The sequence below is a fragment of the Arctopsyche grandis genome, chromosome 5 (genome assembly GCF_051622035.1).
Source record: "Arctopsyche grandis isolate Sample6627 chromosome 5, ASM5162203v2, whole genome shotgun sequence".
In the NCBI taxonomy this organism is placed as follows: domain Eukaryota; kingdom Metazoa; phylum Arthropoda; class Insecta; order Trichoptera; family Hydropsychidae; genus Arctopsyche; species Arctopsyche grandis.
Genome location: NC_135359.1, coordinates 8449689 through 8467862, shown reverse-complemented (window position 1 = coordinate 8467862; position 18174 = coordinate 8449689). Strand labels below are relative to the sequence as shown.

At 31.5% G+C, this 18174-nt stretch overlaps 1 protein-coding gene across 1 annotated transcript; it reads left to right on the top strand.

Moving 5' to 3' along the window:
• On the top strand, positions 1-7921 carry LOC143911493 (gustatory and odorant receptor 22-like). The gene is made up of 8 exons (XM_077430378.1): positions 1-202; positions 3037-3287; positions 3551-3811; positions 3875-4002; positions 4121-4280; positions 5950-6021; positions 6114-6203; positions 7847-7921. The coding sequence occupies exons 1-8, from the start codon at positions 19-21 to the stop codon at positions 7919-7921; spliced, it is 1221 nt and encodes a 406-aa protein (XP_077286504.1). The 5' UTR covers positions 1-18.
• The last annotated feature ends 10253 nt before the right edge of the window (positions 7922-18174 follow it).

The window sequence follows — 18174 nt, the reverse complement described above, 5'->3', positions numbered from 1 at the left end:
GAACAAGATTTGAAATCGATGAGACAACGCGGAAGCATAGTACCAAAGGAGGGTAGGGAAGCAGCTCGACAGCAGAGAGCAAGACTATCATCCATCGACGGAAACACGGCTGAGGAGCACGACCAATTTTATCGGGATCATAAACTGCTACTTGTACTTTTCAGGGTACTAGCTGTGATGCCCATTACTAGAAGCTCTCCAGGTGAAAATTTACATCCACTTTTTACATTAAATAAAAGCTAACTTATTTTTATTAAACTACTACTATGTTTAAAATTTCATTATGTATGCTTTTTATTTAAAAAATCATATCATAGCAGTACCTCTTAAACATTTAGTATATGTATGTAATATTATATGTATGTATGTATGTATTAGATGAATTGTTCGGCGTTGCTCAGGTAGATAATTTTTATTTACCTTTACGGCTTAAGAGGGCTGTACACCCGAAACCTCAATTTTGTTGCCGTTCCTTTCTTCGATATATATATTGAGTGAATGTATATATTGAGTGAATGCGACAATATATATCAATATATATGTATATATATATATATATATATATATATATATATATATATATATATATATATATATATATATATATATTGAGTGAATGCGACAGTTTCACTTCGACCAGATAATACGTATTTTAAATCGACAAAATCGAGGTTTCGTATTCTCCTATTTTCTCCTCCAAAACTGGACCAATTTAAAAAAAAAAATCACCATCGATATGAGAAAGATACTTTCTGTGCAACTATGTGCGTATATTTTTTTAAATCGACCGTTAAATAAGCACGCTGGACTCTTTTCGTGGGTGTAAGAAAGAGGCGATTTTATAGATGTTTGGCGGCTCCTAGCTCCTATAAAAAATAACCAATCAAAAAAATAAAACGATAGATGCATCCCAATGGTGAATATCCATAGCATATTAAAAAATAATTTCTCTAGTGCCTTAATTGAGGAAGGGAGAAGTGTAATACTTTTGTATGGACAAGGCGCTGGTGTCCAGCCCTCTTAAACATTTAGTTTATGTAATATTATATGTATGTATTAGACGAATTGTTCGGCGTTGCTCAGGTAGATAATTTTTTTACGTTTACGGCTTAAGTAAGATAGTATACCGTTTTATATATATTTGTATAGCGGAAAAATAAATAAACGAACTTCAAATTCATGTTTATACACTTCAAATGCATCGTCATATGTATGTATGTATGCATAAGATAATTTTTGTGGAGTTCCACAATTTCTTTCCACGACCGAATACCACGTGTCCCCATATAAATATATCTATATATGTTTATCCAGCTAATTTAATATTTCAGAATTGAATTTAAAACATGATCCTTAGCTTAGGCGAGGGTGAAATCATTAGAGTGTGAGGTCAAACTAATAGTATTATGTGACAACGAGCTGCTGGTGTTGAGTTTACTCAGCAGTCTAATCAAGTGCTGTTTACTTGTACGTTGAGTATACAAGGAAATACAATACACCTATTATACTATACATATTATATTCAATCATGCATCGGAATTAAGATTTAAAATATTTGTTATTTTATTTTTGACATTTAATACATTATATATACCTAATTATAATATAAATATAATACAAAAAATTTAAATCAAAAATAGCACTTAATTAATAGGGTTTAATAACACTGTTCCACACAAAAAATTATTCAAAAATTCTATTGATTACCTCGATAAAATAAACGAATTTTTGTTATAAATCCACAAGAATAGTCGAAATATGATTTTTGTAAGTGGAATTTTATTTAATTCTCATATAAAGACAATTTAATATACATATTATGCCTATTAATTCAATTCAGATTCGTGTAAATAAATAATAGTACGAGATGCTAACTCGCAATTTTACCGATTTAAAATTCAACACACTTCCAATTAACCCTCTTAAACGAAAACAAAAAATAGTGTGGCCAGAACACTATCCCAAATAAACATGTTTCAACAAAAAATACTCAATATAAAATAGTATTAACAGTGGAAAAAAATCCCAAGTGAAAATACGTACTTTAGACTTTTGATTTGAACTGGACGACTACTTAGAGAGATTTGAAAGCTAAAAAGTACTACAAATCAAAGATAAAATACCTTACTATAGATTCCAATATTCATTTTGAACAGGAAATTGACATATTTTGATACATCGACCGAACAACACCATGATATAGAAAAATCGCGCGATTTATAAAGCACATATACATATCTGCGAATCTCGAGCAAATCAACATTTTTTATTACCATATTCGTGTTCACTGGCCATAGATCTATAAAAGTCATATCTCGTCTCTGAACCAAAAAAAGTCGTCAGTGTAATATTTCAATCTAAGTTTAGTTATCAAATAGCAACAGACGAAATTCCTAAAAAGTGAAAGGTGAATGACGAAATACACGCTTCTTTGAAAATGCACCAAAAAGTAGTTTTTTGGCATTCTCAACTTCATGAATATTTTTTCCACAATATACATACATATGTACTATGAAATTACACTCATATTTGCACAACCATCAAATGATGATGTAAACCACGCATATTATTAATAGGGCATATTTTCCTATAAAACAATTGTGAAAATTGAAAGTCGATAATTCATATTTATTTGAATTCGAGTGGATAGGGTACTGATGTTTGCACTTCATAGTCGACGAAATACGACTTCAGACTACAATTTCATTATTTGGAAATGCAATTTCATATATGTATATGCAATCTCATTTCTTGGAATTTTCACACATACATACATACATAAATGACTCATCCCTCGCTCAATTTTTTCCCCTAGTAGTGTTCTTTGAACCTTCAGAATCCTTTGTGTAATGCGTCGTATGATACTTCACCCCGTATCTTATTAACCCTTTCACCACGCGACCTATGGGATTAGACAAAAAACAACAAAACATCCCCATCCCCTATATACGATATTTCAGCTTACGGCCGACATATCGTCAACAAACTTAAGCCGAATATTATTTCGAAATTAATTAATGTTTTTAATCTTTCCAGGAAAAGTCACGTTTGAGTGGAATTCGCTAGCTACGATTTACGCAGTCTGCTTTTATTTGGTGACCACGGTCATTGTCCTGATCGTAGGCCACGAACGTATGGTAATTTTACAAACTACGAAAAAATTCGACGATTACATCTACGCCGTTATATTCGTGGTGTTCCTCGTGCCCCATTTTTGGATACCTTTCGTTGGATGGGGTGTGGCCCATCAGGTTGCAATCTACAAAACTTCATGGGGCAGGTTTCAGGTATAGCATTAAATATAGTACAGCATTTTCAAATCGATACTCAGCAGATATGGATGTCAATCTCAATTAAATAGCACCAAAACATTCAATTGTGCAGTTCGCAAACCAATTGACTTTATAGCCACTAACGATGAAGTATAGTCGTCTTGATCGGTTTTAAATACGAATTTTATTACTTAGAAAATAAACGCAAATAAATTGTTTTATTGGCTTTTTATTACTGTAACATAACAGTTTTCGTTCTATTGTGACATATTTTTCAGGTAAGATACTACAGAGTTACTGGCGAATCTTTAAAATTCCCCCACTTGAAGGTGATGATAGTGATCATCAGTGCTGGTTGTTTGATTCTGGCTATCCTCTTCCTGTTGAGTCTATGTGCTCTTATGGATGGGTTTTACCTGTGGCACACATCAGCCTACTACCACATAATCACCATGATCAATATGAACTGTGCCCTGTGGTATATAAATTGTAAAGGGTTCAAAATTGCTTCGGACAGCCTCTCAGACTGTTTCAGAAAGGTAATCATTTTATCAAATAGATAATTGTTGCAGATGTAATTGTTTATGTTTGATTGGTTGCAGGACGTTGAAATTGAATGTACGGCTTCCATGATATCTAGTTATAGGTTCCTGTGGTTGACTCTGAGCGAAATGCTGCAGTCTCTTGGCAACGCGTACGCCAGAACTTATTCTACTTACAGCCTTTTCATGTACGCAGATACCTATATAATGCACAGTTTTAAAGTTTTCCACTTTAGATTAGTTCTCTTTCCAAGAATTTACTTTGCTAAATCAACTTTGAGTCACTTGTTTTTGATTTTCTTTCAGGTTTATCAATATAACAGTCTCCGTGTACGGAGCCCTGTCTGAAATTGTCGACCACGGCTTAGTTTTCAGTTTCAAGGAGTTCGGCTTGTTTGTCGACACCGTATATTGTGCAACATTGTTCTTCATATTTTGCGATTGTTCTCACAAAACGACATTGAAGGTAGTAATATCAAGTTAAATGCACTTAAATTTATATAGGTTCTGATTTATTACCACGATGCGGGTGAGCCAAGTAATTATGAACAGATTTTCCAGATGATATACAAATGTATACATATAATCTTACAAATACATCCACTGTTTCCCTCACATTTTCTTCAGTTCATCTACTTAGAATCCGTTCAGTTTTTCTTTCGTTCATCAATAGTACACTAAGGGGTTGGAATTACGAGGCTTTTGCCGTCTCATACAAAATTTCCCAGGGCAACGCCGGCTAAGTATGTTTATTTGCAATGCGATTCGACATTTTTCAATATATGTAAATGCATACATATGTATATATGTAGAAGTTCAAAATTTGTTAAACTATAGATATATCATAGTACCGACACTTGGCCCATAGAATAGGGATTTCAAAAATTTGTCACTACTGGTACTACCAAAATATTCTCAATGTCGGACATACCGGTATTTACCAATGCTGATTTATTTAAACAATTACATAGTACATACAATCAAAATTCCCAAAAAATATTAATTAATTAACTGTAGGTTAATTTTCCGTCGATCATTAATTATTTTTATCAATTGCTTTATTTTTAATTAACTACAAAATAATGTGTCGAATCCTGTGAAGAATGTTCTGTGTAGGGGATGATTTTAGCTTTTAAATATCGTTTGCCAGCAGCATAGCTCAGTCGTTAAGCTTCTGTCTAACACCGAGAGGCGCCGGGTTCAATCCCATGAGCTGACCACGATTGAAAAGATTTTTTCCGAGTATATCTGTAGTGCTGCTGGTCAGATCTGGATTTTTGTGACTCCAGGTCGATCGCTTCCTATCAGAGTTTGCTAATTTTCTCTGATTTCATTGTTGAAACGGTTCTCGTTAAAAAATTGGCTAAAAATCCTTCCTACCTACTATGTCACCACTATTTGATATTGATTAATGTACAATAAAATTTATGTGCAATTCAGAGATGTCTCGTTTATTTGCGAGTTTTTCAGTGTCTCGTAATTCAGCGACTTGTATAATAATAAAAAAGTGCTGTAAAAAAATACATAGGTTTTCAAAAAAAGGAACGACGACGATGCTTCCCATTGCTAACAATCAGTTATAAATCAATATACATATGTATAATATGTATGAATTCGGAAATAGTCTCATGAATTAGTGCGATATTTTCAGCATACTTTATTTTTGATTTTAAATTTATGATACACTTATGTAAGTCAAAAAGGATGTTGCGTTTTGACTCATTCTAAATCGATACAAACTAGTTATTTCCCAAATCGAATTATTCGAAATTCAAAGCAATTCAACTAACATAATATTGAAATTATTATGTTTCGGTACTCCCAATAGTCTATTTTGTACTACCGGTAGTATTTAATGTCGAATTGTTCATCATGTCGAAGTCTTTTCAATAATGCTACATTATGCATACATACACTAGTGAAAAGCCTAGTGTAGTACTAGTTTGAAATTGAATCTGAAGGTGAACACTCAATTATTCATTTAGGTAATTATTCACACACATGCTTCGACCTCTAGGCAATCAATCAACCTCTATACAATTTAAATGAAGAATTTATACTTAAATTAATTAATCTCAAGTTAATATACGGCAAACGGTTACACATGATCGATGATTTTTTTTTCTTTTTTGTAGGTCGCGCAAGGTGTTCAGGACACGTTGCTCTCCATCAATATGATGGGCGCCGATTTGCCAACGCAGAAAGAGGTAGAGTAAATGATTCATATGATGGTGTACTCTAAATATATAATATCTACAAGTTCCAAGTGGTTGCATTGGTTTATTACTTTATTTTTCAGGTGGACCATTTCATTCAGGCGATCGAAATGAATCCTGCGGTAGTCAGCTTGAGAGGATTTGTCAACGTCAATCGTGAACTCCTGACATCGGTCAGATGAACTATATTATATATATCTGTATTAGTGACAAGTCAGCAAATCGATTGAAAATTGTTGTGCAAACCTCGTGCAATAATACCGCAAACACGTTCGTGTAAACTCATCAGTACTGGCGGTTGCGTCGCTTGCTCTTTATTAATTTTAACATATGAGTAAACGTGCAATGAATAGTGTATGCTCTATATATGTATATATATATATATATATATATATATATATATATATATATATATATATATATATATATATATGTATATATATATATATATATATATATATATATATATATATATATATATATATATATATATATATATATATATATATATATATATATAATATAGAATGTCATTGATTGCTGACTTGCCATTGTAAAATGTTTCATTAGTAAAGTCGAAATTTTTTGTTTAGGATTTCGATTTCAAATTATATGAACGATATTCCGTTATCCGCCTGAAATCATGTTTGTTTGAATTATAGAACATTTTTTTTAAATATACTTGATATATTTAAATATACCCGTATAAGAAATCGAATACATTTTAGTGAAATGAACTTACGACATTTGGTCATAGTGACATTACAGAATGGGTCTAAGTCGCAACAATGCCTAAACTTACAAAAAAACGATACACAAGTATGAACCATTGTTGGAGGATTGTTTAATTGTTACCTCAAATTAAACAATCCTCCAACCAGATCAGCATATTTTAAGGTAACAGACATCTGGTTCAGTAGTTGATTCCCTTTGTAACAGTTGATGAAGGCATCAAATTGATACGTGCCACAGGAGAAGAAAATAAACTGCTGCATCTAATCCTAATGTTGGCTGGGAACATTGAAACTCAATTCTGCAAGAATTTGAGGATTGCTCACAAAACCAATCAGTAACTTGTGAACATGTATTACCGAATATACTCTACGTATGTATGTTTTCGAGGATATTAGAATTTAGTGCTCCCAGCAGGTAGGCACTAGAAAAGAGCTAAGGATGGCGACCGTAAGAGTAAAAAACACACAGCGATGAACTTTGGCACGTGGTTTTTTTTTGGATAGTTTATAAACGTGTGAAAATGTGGCATGCCTTACACAGATTCATGGCACGCCCAGCACGCACCGTCTCAAAACTACCCCCTGGAGTGTTTTCGGTAAAATTGAATCCTTAAAGAAATATAGGAGAACTTGTCGACGTTCCACGTGCCACGTTCCGTGCTGTTTGCTTTCGCCCTAAGCATCTAAGAAACATCCTGTGCACTCTCTCAACTTTCCAGCAATTGACTATATCACTAAGATAGATTAAAAAAATGGTATTTGAAGTTTGATATGATTGTCCGACATGATTTTTGGAGTAAAAAAGGGTATTTTAAAAGTCAATCGTTAAAAAAGCTTAAAACCGGTTTAAGGTTTAAGTGTGATATATTAAGACCGGTTTAAAGCTGTGTGTTCTTACAGAAGAAGTTATGTTTTCTGATTCATATATGTACATATGTATAATCAAATAAATATTTGTATTATATGACTTAGAAATATGTCCGAGTGGCTAACGGAATATCGTTCAAGATTAAAATTTTCTAATTATTATTATGTACATTCATATATCTTTATATGAAGATTAATCTTTTGTGTGTTTTCAGGCTGTTACGACAATTGCTGTATATCTTATTGTGCTATTACAATTCAAGATATCATTACCGAAGGAACCTGAATGAAACTGCATTAGAAATTGCATTACCAGATTTTTCCCGTTTATAGTTTGAAACCAGACGTAGTATAATACATACAAGTATAAATGAATAAACCACTTTATTACCTAACGCAATCTTATTCTGCAATCAATCTCGTTTCCCCGAAGAGAAAATCGAAGGTTCTTAATTAAGAATTTCATTATTGTAGTAATGTGAAATATACACTATGTACATAAATTGAAAAAAAAAACAAGTTTTTTAATATTATTCGCCACAAATTCAGTAAGGTAATTTTCGTCCCGGTAACTTTTCGCTGTTTACGAATTTTCTTTATATGAAAAACTTGCTTTCGTGTTACCGAACTTAAAGAAACATCAAATACGAGAACGTGTTTCGAATGAAGCCGTTGAAAATGTATTCAGCGGAAAATTTCGAAAAATTGTAACTAAATGAGGCAAATATATTATGTAGAGAGAGACGATTGGATCAAAAAGCGACGCACCAAGATGTTGTTATCGACCTTGTTTGCTGCAACTGCATCTCGTAAAATTTATTATATGGCATGCAATACGACCCCAATTGCATTATTTGCACCCGCTATTTCTAAAAATAAGCATACTTCAAACATACTACATACATTTTCACCATATTAAAATATACTATAGATTTGCGTGAACTATTATGAAATGAAGCATATGTATAATATGGATTGAAGATTCAAATATATACGTATGTAGTGTGTAGTAAACCTACACAAAAATAATAACGTAAAAATCAACATGGCAGATGTATAGTATTTAAAATTTAATATAAATGGAAAACATATTAAAAAAATAGGCAATTTCAAAAATTTTAATAACACATAATAATGTAACTAATAGTATATGCTTGATTTAAAATTGAAATATAAATTAAGTTAGCATTTTTTATAAGCAAATAAAAAATATCAAGTAGGTGTATTAAGATAATAAAGATAAAATATTGAAAAAGCATACAGTAGGTATCTATTAAATGTACATAGGTAAATACATATGTATATTATATTATGATAAGAAGCGAGATGTAGAATTTGATGAAAAAGTTTTAATAAAAACCATAATGAAAATACATTTATTTTTATTTTTAAATTTATGATCAAAAATTGTACATATATGAAAATATTGTAAGTATATATAAATTCTAAAATACTAATATTTCGAGAAATACATACATTTTACAGAGTGGGTAGTATATTTATAATATGAGCAAATTTGAGACGCTATAAAATCGAATTTGCAAGAGACAAGAATGGTTTTTGCCAATTCGGTGGAACCGTTTCAACCAAATCAGATAAATTGGCAAACTCTGATAGCAAACGATCGACATGGAGTCACATACATATTTTACAATTAATATATTAAACTAGTGTAGAGCCCGTTGATTTCAACGGGTGACTTCGGAAAGGAATTAATACACGAATTAAAATAAAGTTATATATTATATATAAATATAGTGTAAGGTAATTTATATGCGCGCACGCGTATTAATTTATGTGTCACCCATCGCTCGGTCTGACGTCGCACATGCCTGTCGTCGTTCGGCCTGACGTCACACGACGCTCCCCCCCCCCCACTTCCCAGCTTTCACGCTTCCCCGCGTCTCCTCAAACACTTCACTCTGATTGGCTGTGTGTTGACGGTCTGGCACAAACACACATACCCACACTCATCGCGTCCGTTTTTATATACATATATTTTATTTACAAATTACATATATTTTACATACAATTTACAAATTACATATATTTTACATACAATTTACAAATTCACATATATTAAATTAAAAAATTTAACCATAAATGTCTCTATGGATTTTAATTGATAAATATGTATTTACTTCGTATAACAATACTTTTTATCAAACGTACATACAATATTTCTGGCCAGGAAGGCACATTGGGGTTACCTGTTAGGCCTTCCTGGTATAAATAAAAAATAAATAAATATATGTAATGTCTGGCCGGCAACACCGGGCAAGGGAATTAGCCCATGACCACTCAGTTGAAAGCATTACACGCTTATCATTGCTTAATTTTATATATTTACACAAAAATTAACAAGTGTATATTGTATGTATGTATGTAATAATATTGAAATAAAAAAGACCACAAATCTAGAAATAAAATAAAATAAATGTGTTTATAGAATTGAGCAATATTAAATAGAAATTTCTGCATTTGATTATTAATTGAACCGAATGATTATTTTAATCATAAAATACTGTTTAATTTCAATTGAAATAGTAACCACGTTTTTAAGAGGATTTAGGAACTTGTTCACTCGATGAACTCGAATGCATTCAAGCCCTTTCACTGCGATTAACAAAGTCTCGCGTATCTAATTGTAAATCAACCCATCTTTAAGACCACTCCTCTTAAGAACAGCGATAAAAAATATTAAATTCATTAAAACTCCATCAAAATAAAAACGAGCACATTAAAATTCAAAGTGTCTCGAGCAATTAAAATCGGAATGCGGCGGAAAATTCTGGTGAGAAAACTTCAAAAGAATCGGGGTAGTAAGTGCAGAGCAGTTCCACTTATTTATTTTTAATATCAATTCAAAAATGCGACCTCTATTGAAATGCCCTCCCGACAAACGAATTAATATATGTACATATATAATACACACAATATACACTCGCACAGGGTATATTATAAAAATTCAACCTTTGAGAAAAATCTCAAGGATCTCACTTTATGAAATTATTGAGTGAGCATATTAAAACTGAACAATGTGTTTGATATCTTATATTTTCCAAAATAAAAATAAAATAAAATTGCATACTTTCTTATTTATCTTTTCATACGGGGGGGGGGGGTTCATTGGTACAATTATGGCATTAATCAATTTCAATTTAAGCAGCGTTTTTACTTTGGAACAGTGGTTTTATTTAAAGCAAAAACTTGGCTATGAATCCCTAAGTAAAAAAAAAAATTTTCAATGAGATGGGTGAAACTAATGGAATGATATGAGATTATTTATCTTTGTGAGTAACATTCGTATGTCTCCACGAGCACTAATTCCCAGTCGGTTTCTTTTTTTTTGTGGTTCATAACTGCACTAAATCCACATTCTACTAAATATATACTAGATGGGAAAGGAATCGACAGCTTCTGCATTGTAGGTCACTACCCATAATGCAGGATATTAAATTGGTATCTGCTTTTGTAACCAGAATTTGTGTTATCCTTGTTCAAACATTGGTTTCAACTTCTCATTTGTAGATAATTCAATTAATTGCTCCTGTAGTATTTGTGGGATTAGTGGATTCATCTACTTGCAAAAGGGTTCAACTCATGAAGGGATATCCAAGTGAAGAATGTCTTCAAACCTTTGCCTGAGATCAGAATGAAAAGCCGTCAAGTGTTGACAATAAGCAAGCAAATCTATATGTACATACATCTTTTTTCAATTTTGATAGATTTGGAAACTGAAAGTAATCCCCTCTCCCCAATTTTTGTTTGTATAGAAAAAAAATTGTTACAAACGCTGATATTACGCTTTTAGTTTTAATTAAATTTAATTGATCGATATTTAGCTTCAAATTTGTTTCGTTAAATTTGGCAAATACATAAGTAAATTATATAAGCTATGGCAATTTTTGAATAAATTAAATTGAGTCGACAATTATTGTCTTTACTTTCCAGGAATTCCAACACTTAAAAACCGATCCAAACATGCACTTTTAGACAACCAACGAACTTCAGTGCTAAATAGTAAACGATTATAATCTTCATCATTTTCCAAACAAAGTTGAGCAAATAATCTCTCATTTAAAGCACTCCTTTTAATTTTATTATATTAACTGCTCTAATGATATAGTCTAGTGAGCTATGGAAGCGTTCACTAAGATTTTTGGCAACTAAATGGTGTCGATGAATGATGGATATTTTTTCACAAATATTTTTTATATTTTGCTTTTCTTAGACCTTAGACTTTTCGTTGTCTACGCACCCCCAGATTATTTTTAATTTGCCACAGACTCCTTCAATGGTCGCAGGGATCCCTGGGGGTCCACAGGAACCACTTTGGAAACCACTGCTTTGGAACATAAAAATGAATGTATCCACAAGTACAATATTCCTTGCTCCAGTATATATAATATTATATAAATATAATTACTTTCGCATTTGCATACTTATATTATACATGCATACATTAAAACGGCACGACTGAAATATTTTATTAAAACAGTCAACCTTTAACTACACATTTGCATTTGTCCACGGCGAGAGGATAACAATATTATCATGGAAATAATTCAAAAGCTCAAATGTGTACGTCATGCTGCAGACCAAAGGACTTCTCGCAATCAAGGCGGATTCAAATGAGATTTACCTGTTTCGATTGTATACGTGGGTCAACCGACACTTCATTTGATTATCGTGTCCTCTTGTACAGGTATGTTTATTCAAAGTGGAAACAGTAGGCGGTGCACAAAATTATCTACGTGCGAAATATGTATAAGAGTGTTTAATAAAGTTAGGCGTTATCTTTAATACATGGCTGGCGCAATTGCCAAAGTTGAGTGTTGACAAAAGATTAATTCATAAAAGCAGATTGAATTCTATTGGGTTGATGTTGATGATAGAGCGTGACGCAAATGATACCAGCTGCTGCTTCTGTTGATAAAATAATTTCATAGTATATTGAAAACACTCAATATATCTATCATTAGCAATTTAGATAAACCTCCATACATACATCCGAGTGTCTTGCCTAAAAGCTTCCCTATAAAAATATTATCTGTGGATTGATTTCCGTGTATTCATAATGATTTCAAAATCAAGGATTTTTATGAAAATATATCTTTTCAATTCAAATTACTTATTATGTATGTCACAGTTAAATTATTTCAGCTGTGAAAATAGATTTACAGTGGAAGCATAACCAGTTACATTTTCACTGGGTATATGTAGTTCAATGAAATAATATTCAATCACATTTTCACTGGCTTCTATTAGTGAATTTATAATTTTTGACAGTTGGATGATAGTGCGTCGCCGTTACGAATCGCGCCACCCTACGTCACAACCCTACTCCTCTCCATTCTCACCCCGATGCCAAACTTGCGCTCACACGCCCTTCCTGCAACCCTGCTCCTGCCCATTCCCACCCTCAAATGTTTCGATTTGGCTTTTTTTGATGCCGCATGTGTGAGACTGGAAGCGGAAGCAAACGCATCATAATATCTTAGCAGCCAACACTTATTTATTTAAGGTTAGGTTAGGTTATGTTAAGTTAAGGTTTGTTTTATTTAATTAAGGTTAGGTTAGGTTAGAGTTGGTAGTACGTTGTAAATCGAACGCATGGTGCATTAGCATTCGAATTACAAATGTATTGCAAATCCACTGCTCAATGTCAGTGAATTTGTAATTCGAATTGACATTGAGCAGTGAATTTGTAATACGATTGTTACATCCGTACTCATTGCTTGAATCTGAAATTATAATATCTGTAGTGAAATCATATTATCAATGACAATAACAGTTTCACTATAACATATATATTATATTTAGAAATGTGTAATTTTCGAGATATTCATGAAATTCAAATCGAATTTTGTTATTAATTTATTTCATAGTTCTTTTATTTTTCAAAAATTAATTATTTTTTTGTTTTTTATTCATTTGTTTTTTGTGCATTAAAAATGAATAGAATTTACTATGAAAAATAAATGAAACCAGATTTATAAAAAAAAATAGGATTCACTTTCATGAAGTTTCGATTTAAGATAGAAGCCTTGGGTTACAAAACTTTCTAATTTTACGACACGTTACAATCAATGCTCCAGAGTTTATATAAATACATATATTCTTTATATTAAAGTGCTATAAATATATTTCTATATTTTAGGTAATGAACGCTTTTCTTACAAGGCTCTTCTATATTTCACTTCGTTCATTAATCGATGATTTTTACAAGGCAAATTTTCTCTTTTTTCCGTTCGCGGTCAATTCTTTTGCCTAATCGTTCACAAATCCGTTTTCAGCTCATCCAATCACAACCACAGTGCAATCAATTTCAGGCCCACTTTTATAAATATTGAAAATCAATTTGGAGACGATCGCCTGATGAATAACCGGTGGGCTGCGTAATGAAAAGCTTCTAATGAAAATTGTTCCGAAGATTAAACATAATACGCCTATATAAGAAAATCCTTCGCTATATATTATATACATATGTATACATATATAATATACGTAAATACATTTTATTCGCAACCTAGAACTTCGACAGTGTGTTGACATAACAAAATTCAAACCGAATTTTCCTTTCTATATTGACAATATTGGATTCCGTCAATCAAAGTCGTTTTCTTGTCTTAAAATTTACACCAACGTCTTTTACGCCTTTTAATAAACGTCGAACAGCGGAATAATTTTCAGCAAAGATCCATTGAATCACTGACTATAAAAGCACGCCTCGTTGAATAAAACAAAATGATTCATTAAAGTCATTCTTACGCCGGAAACGTATCGTAATATGAGAAATATTAATGTAGACGTGTGCGTTTTCCTATTGTTCATAATCGGTTATTCTCTTTTGCTTCTGTTTGGAAAGGTTGAATACACGCCTGGGTATAGTGGATAACGCACACCGTGGCGTCTGTCAAATTCGTCGATGCGAAAATGAACATCGCATCATCATCGGTTGATTTTATGACACTCGATCGAAAATTCTGCGATTTGGGGAAAATTTTATTAACCGACTTGATGAAAGCCACTGTCAATGTAATGCTGAAAATGAAAAAATATTACATTTATGCATATTTAACGTTGTATTTTCACTAATGAAATGTGTTTTTCTTTTTTAAATGAATATTATAAATTGATTTTCCGCATTTATAATGTGTATTATATGAACTTATGTATTGGTATATATGTTTTCGCGAATGTCTCGAACTTCATGTGTATAATTATAAAATTATCATAGTTGGTGTACTAACTAGTGCAAAGACGAAATCAACGGTATTCATTTGATGATTGTATGCCTAATTATTTAACTATTCGTTTCTCCTATAATTATATAATCACACTCTCGTGTCTAATTTCATTAATAACCTGTTTACTTTTGAGTCGCAAAATTCAAACGAATGTAGTTCGTCTAATCAATGATAAATATTAATATACATACATATGTATGTATATTTAACATTATATTATTTTCAAAAATACTCTTTTTCTAATGTGAACGCATCTACTAATCATATTAAATGTGTAAATCTTATCTTGGAAATCGGACTAGTAGTTTTGGTCGAATTTTTAATTTTTGGGCTAAAATTTCGATTGAAATTAGACTCGATTTTGGAAAAACTCATTTACGTGGTTGAATTGCCAAGTTCAAGTATAAACTCATGCAAAAAAACATCACTCAAAAAAAAAAAACAAAAAAATGAAAAAGAACGCTAGCGTGCCTAAATCTATGTATGTCTTCGCGATCCTTTGCAAAACTCACCCTCTGTAGTGCTATCGGTGCAATTTTATCTTTGTTCGACAGTGATTTCCATATATGAAGAAATATAGAAGAAACTTGTCGAAATAATAAGATCGTACGAATTAACCATGATAAAGACCAGTGGTTAGCATACATGTAATGCTTTCAAACATCTTTCATACTTTCAAAACCTTTATCTCTTTCTCGCAAATTTAGAGTTTTTACCATCTCAAATTTCTGCTAAAAATGCTGTTAATGTGACCATATTTAAATGTCTTTGTTTATATTAATCGATATTTGTATAATACTTACATACAATACTATTGTACAATTTTTGACCATATATGTCATGTTAAATGTAAAATATATAAAAGCATACCTGTATCTAAATGTAACTAATATTATTGGCCACAATTGCGCATTGAATCAATATAGATATGTATATAATGAAACGCCAATCACAGTTAGAGTCTTCCTAGGCATTCCGTACCGTACTCTCGGGTGTTTATTTACCATCAGTAATTTATTTTTACCATTAGCTATTTTTACCATAAGCCATTCATCAAACAATCTTCGAAAATGTGAACAAAATATTACATATAAACCTTTATAAAAAACTAGCTGGACCCGGCATGCGTTGCAACTACACAATAACGCATGCAATTCCCGTTCCCGTTCTCTATCCCGTTCCTGTTCCCGTTCTCGTTCCCGTTCCCGTTCCCATTTGTCGGAAAAACGCAGGCAGCGAACACATTTGAAATTATAGCGTTGCAATGTCACCCATTCCCGTTTTTCTCGTTTCCGTTCTCGTTTTTTCCAGTTTTTTTTTCACAATTATCTTCCCGGACATGTATACAACAAATTCTGAAAGTTGCATCGTAATCGGTTCAGTGTTTTAGGAGCCTATTCGAGACACACACAGACATTCATTTTTATATATGTACATACATATAGATGAAACATATAATATAAATTAAACAAAGTTCATATAAGAAGCATCAATAAATCTTATATTAAAATTATAAATTTAATAAAGCCTGTAAATATGTACATAACCTGTTGCTTGGTTAAATAGGAGGTAAATTTCTATGAGCCTTTTAATAAAAAAATTAATTGAAATAAGAAAATTAATATCAAAATATATTATTGTGGTAGTATTCATATATACATGTTTATAACATTCTAAAAATGTTTGAACCTTTTCACTTTGACTAATTCCATCGTCATATTGGGTTTTAATTTTATTGTTTTACCTTTAAACATGTGGTCATGCTAAATTACAAATTCTCTATGCAAAAATCGATTGAAACGTCACAATTTCTTAATAAAGCATATAATGCGTATATCTCGATAATAATGTTTATATTATATAATACATACTATAAATAGCATTCAAAACACGCCGAAAAGTTGTGATGTTTGGTCATTTTTTACATTATGCGGTAATTTAATTAATAATTGTTGGAAACTGTCAAATTGTGACACGTTTTTGTCATCAAATTTCCTGCAGCTATCTTAAAAAATCCATCGCATTGAAGCTTTGTCAAAATCTCACGATTCTACGATGTCCTTTTCATTATAAGAATCAATTATCAATTCAGTTTAATAAGGAGACCGTTTAAAGTGCCAATTACATCCTTACTGAAATCAATCGATATTAATTAATGACAGATTGAGTAAAAGTTGAGTATTAAAAGAAATAAGCAGAACATCCTGCATACATATTTTCAAACATATTTAATATATGTACATATTATATATTATATTTTATTTTATTTATTGAAAAGTCAGCAGACAACAAGATTAAATCAGCAAAAACAAAGAGTAAATATAATATATATATATATATATATATATATATATATATATATATATATATATATATATATATATATATATATATATATGTACATATAACATCCGAGTCCAATTACAGATTTTTAAAATGATAAACAAATGAAAGATAAATACAAATAAAAGAAAATAATAAAAGCTATAACATGACTAAATAGCACATTGCAAAACTAAACAAAAAAGTTAAAATATTGGAAAAAGGTTATAAAATAGAATAGAAGAAGAAATTGATCAATCGGTCGAGATTCTCTTGATGTTAATCCTGAATTGATGTAGGGAAATACCGAACAGATCAAACTCATTCAGCTCCCCGTTAAACATATGTACGATAAACACGCTGCAGATAAGAACATTTTTGGGAATTAGTATTGAAAGGATTAAGTGAAAAAAGTGCAACGTGTCTAGAATACCTAACTGGGATCCTGAAATCAACCTTACTCAGTAAATCAAAACAATCAAGGAAACCATTTATGAGCTTAAAGAAGAATGTAGCATCAGTAAGTCGTCGCCTGACAAAAACATTGTAAAAATATCGAGCATAGTAGAATGGGTATAGGTAGGAAAAGGGTAGCGTAAGGATTTAATAAATTTAAGTTGGACTTTTTCAATACAATTAATATGGGATAAATAAAAAGGTGACCAGATAATTGAGGCAAATTCAAGGTGAGACCTTAAAAAGGAAAAATATAGTAATTTAAGTACATAAGGATCATTAAAGGGTTTTGTTGAGCGGAGTAGGAATCCAAGAGATTTAAATGCTTTGTTGGTAATAAAGGAAATACGTTCAAAGAAATCGAGTTTATTATTGAGTATTACACTAAGATCCTTAATAGAAGATGATGTGTTTAGAATTGAATGGTTTAATTGATAGTGATAGGTGATAATAGACTTATTTGTAGTGAAATTTAAAATAGAGCATTTTTCTAGATTAATAAGAAGGTCATT

Coding starts and splice junctions, on each gene's coding strand:
- LOC143911493 (XM_077430378.1), top strand. CDS start 19: ATGAGACAACGCGGAAGCATAGTACCAAAGGAGGGTAGGGAAGCAGCT. Junction 203..3,036: donor CATTACTAGAAGCTCTCCAG/GTGAAAATTTAC, acceptor TAATCTTTCCAG/GAAAAGTCACGTTTGAGTGG. Junction 3,812..3,874: donor TCTCAGACTGTTTCAGAAAG/GTAATCATTTTA, acceptor GATTGGTTGCAG/GACGTTGAAATTGAATGTAC.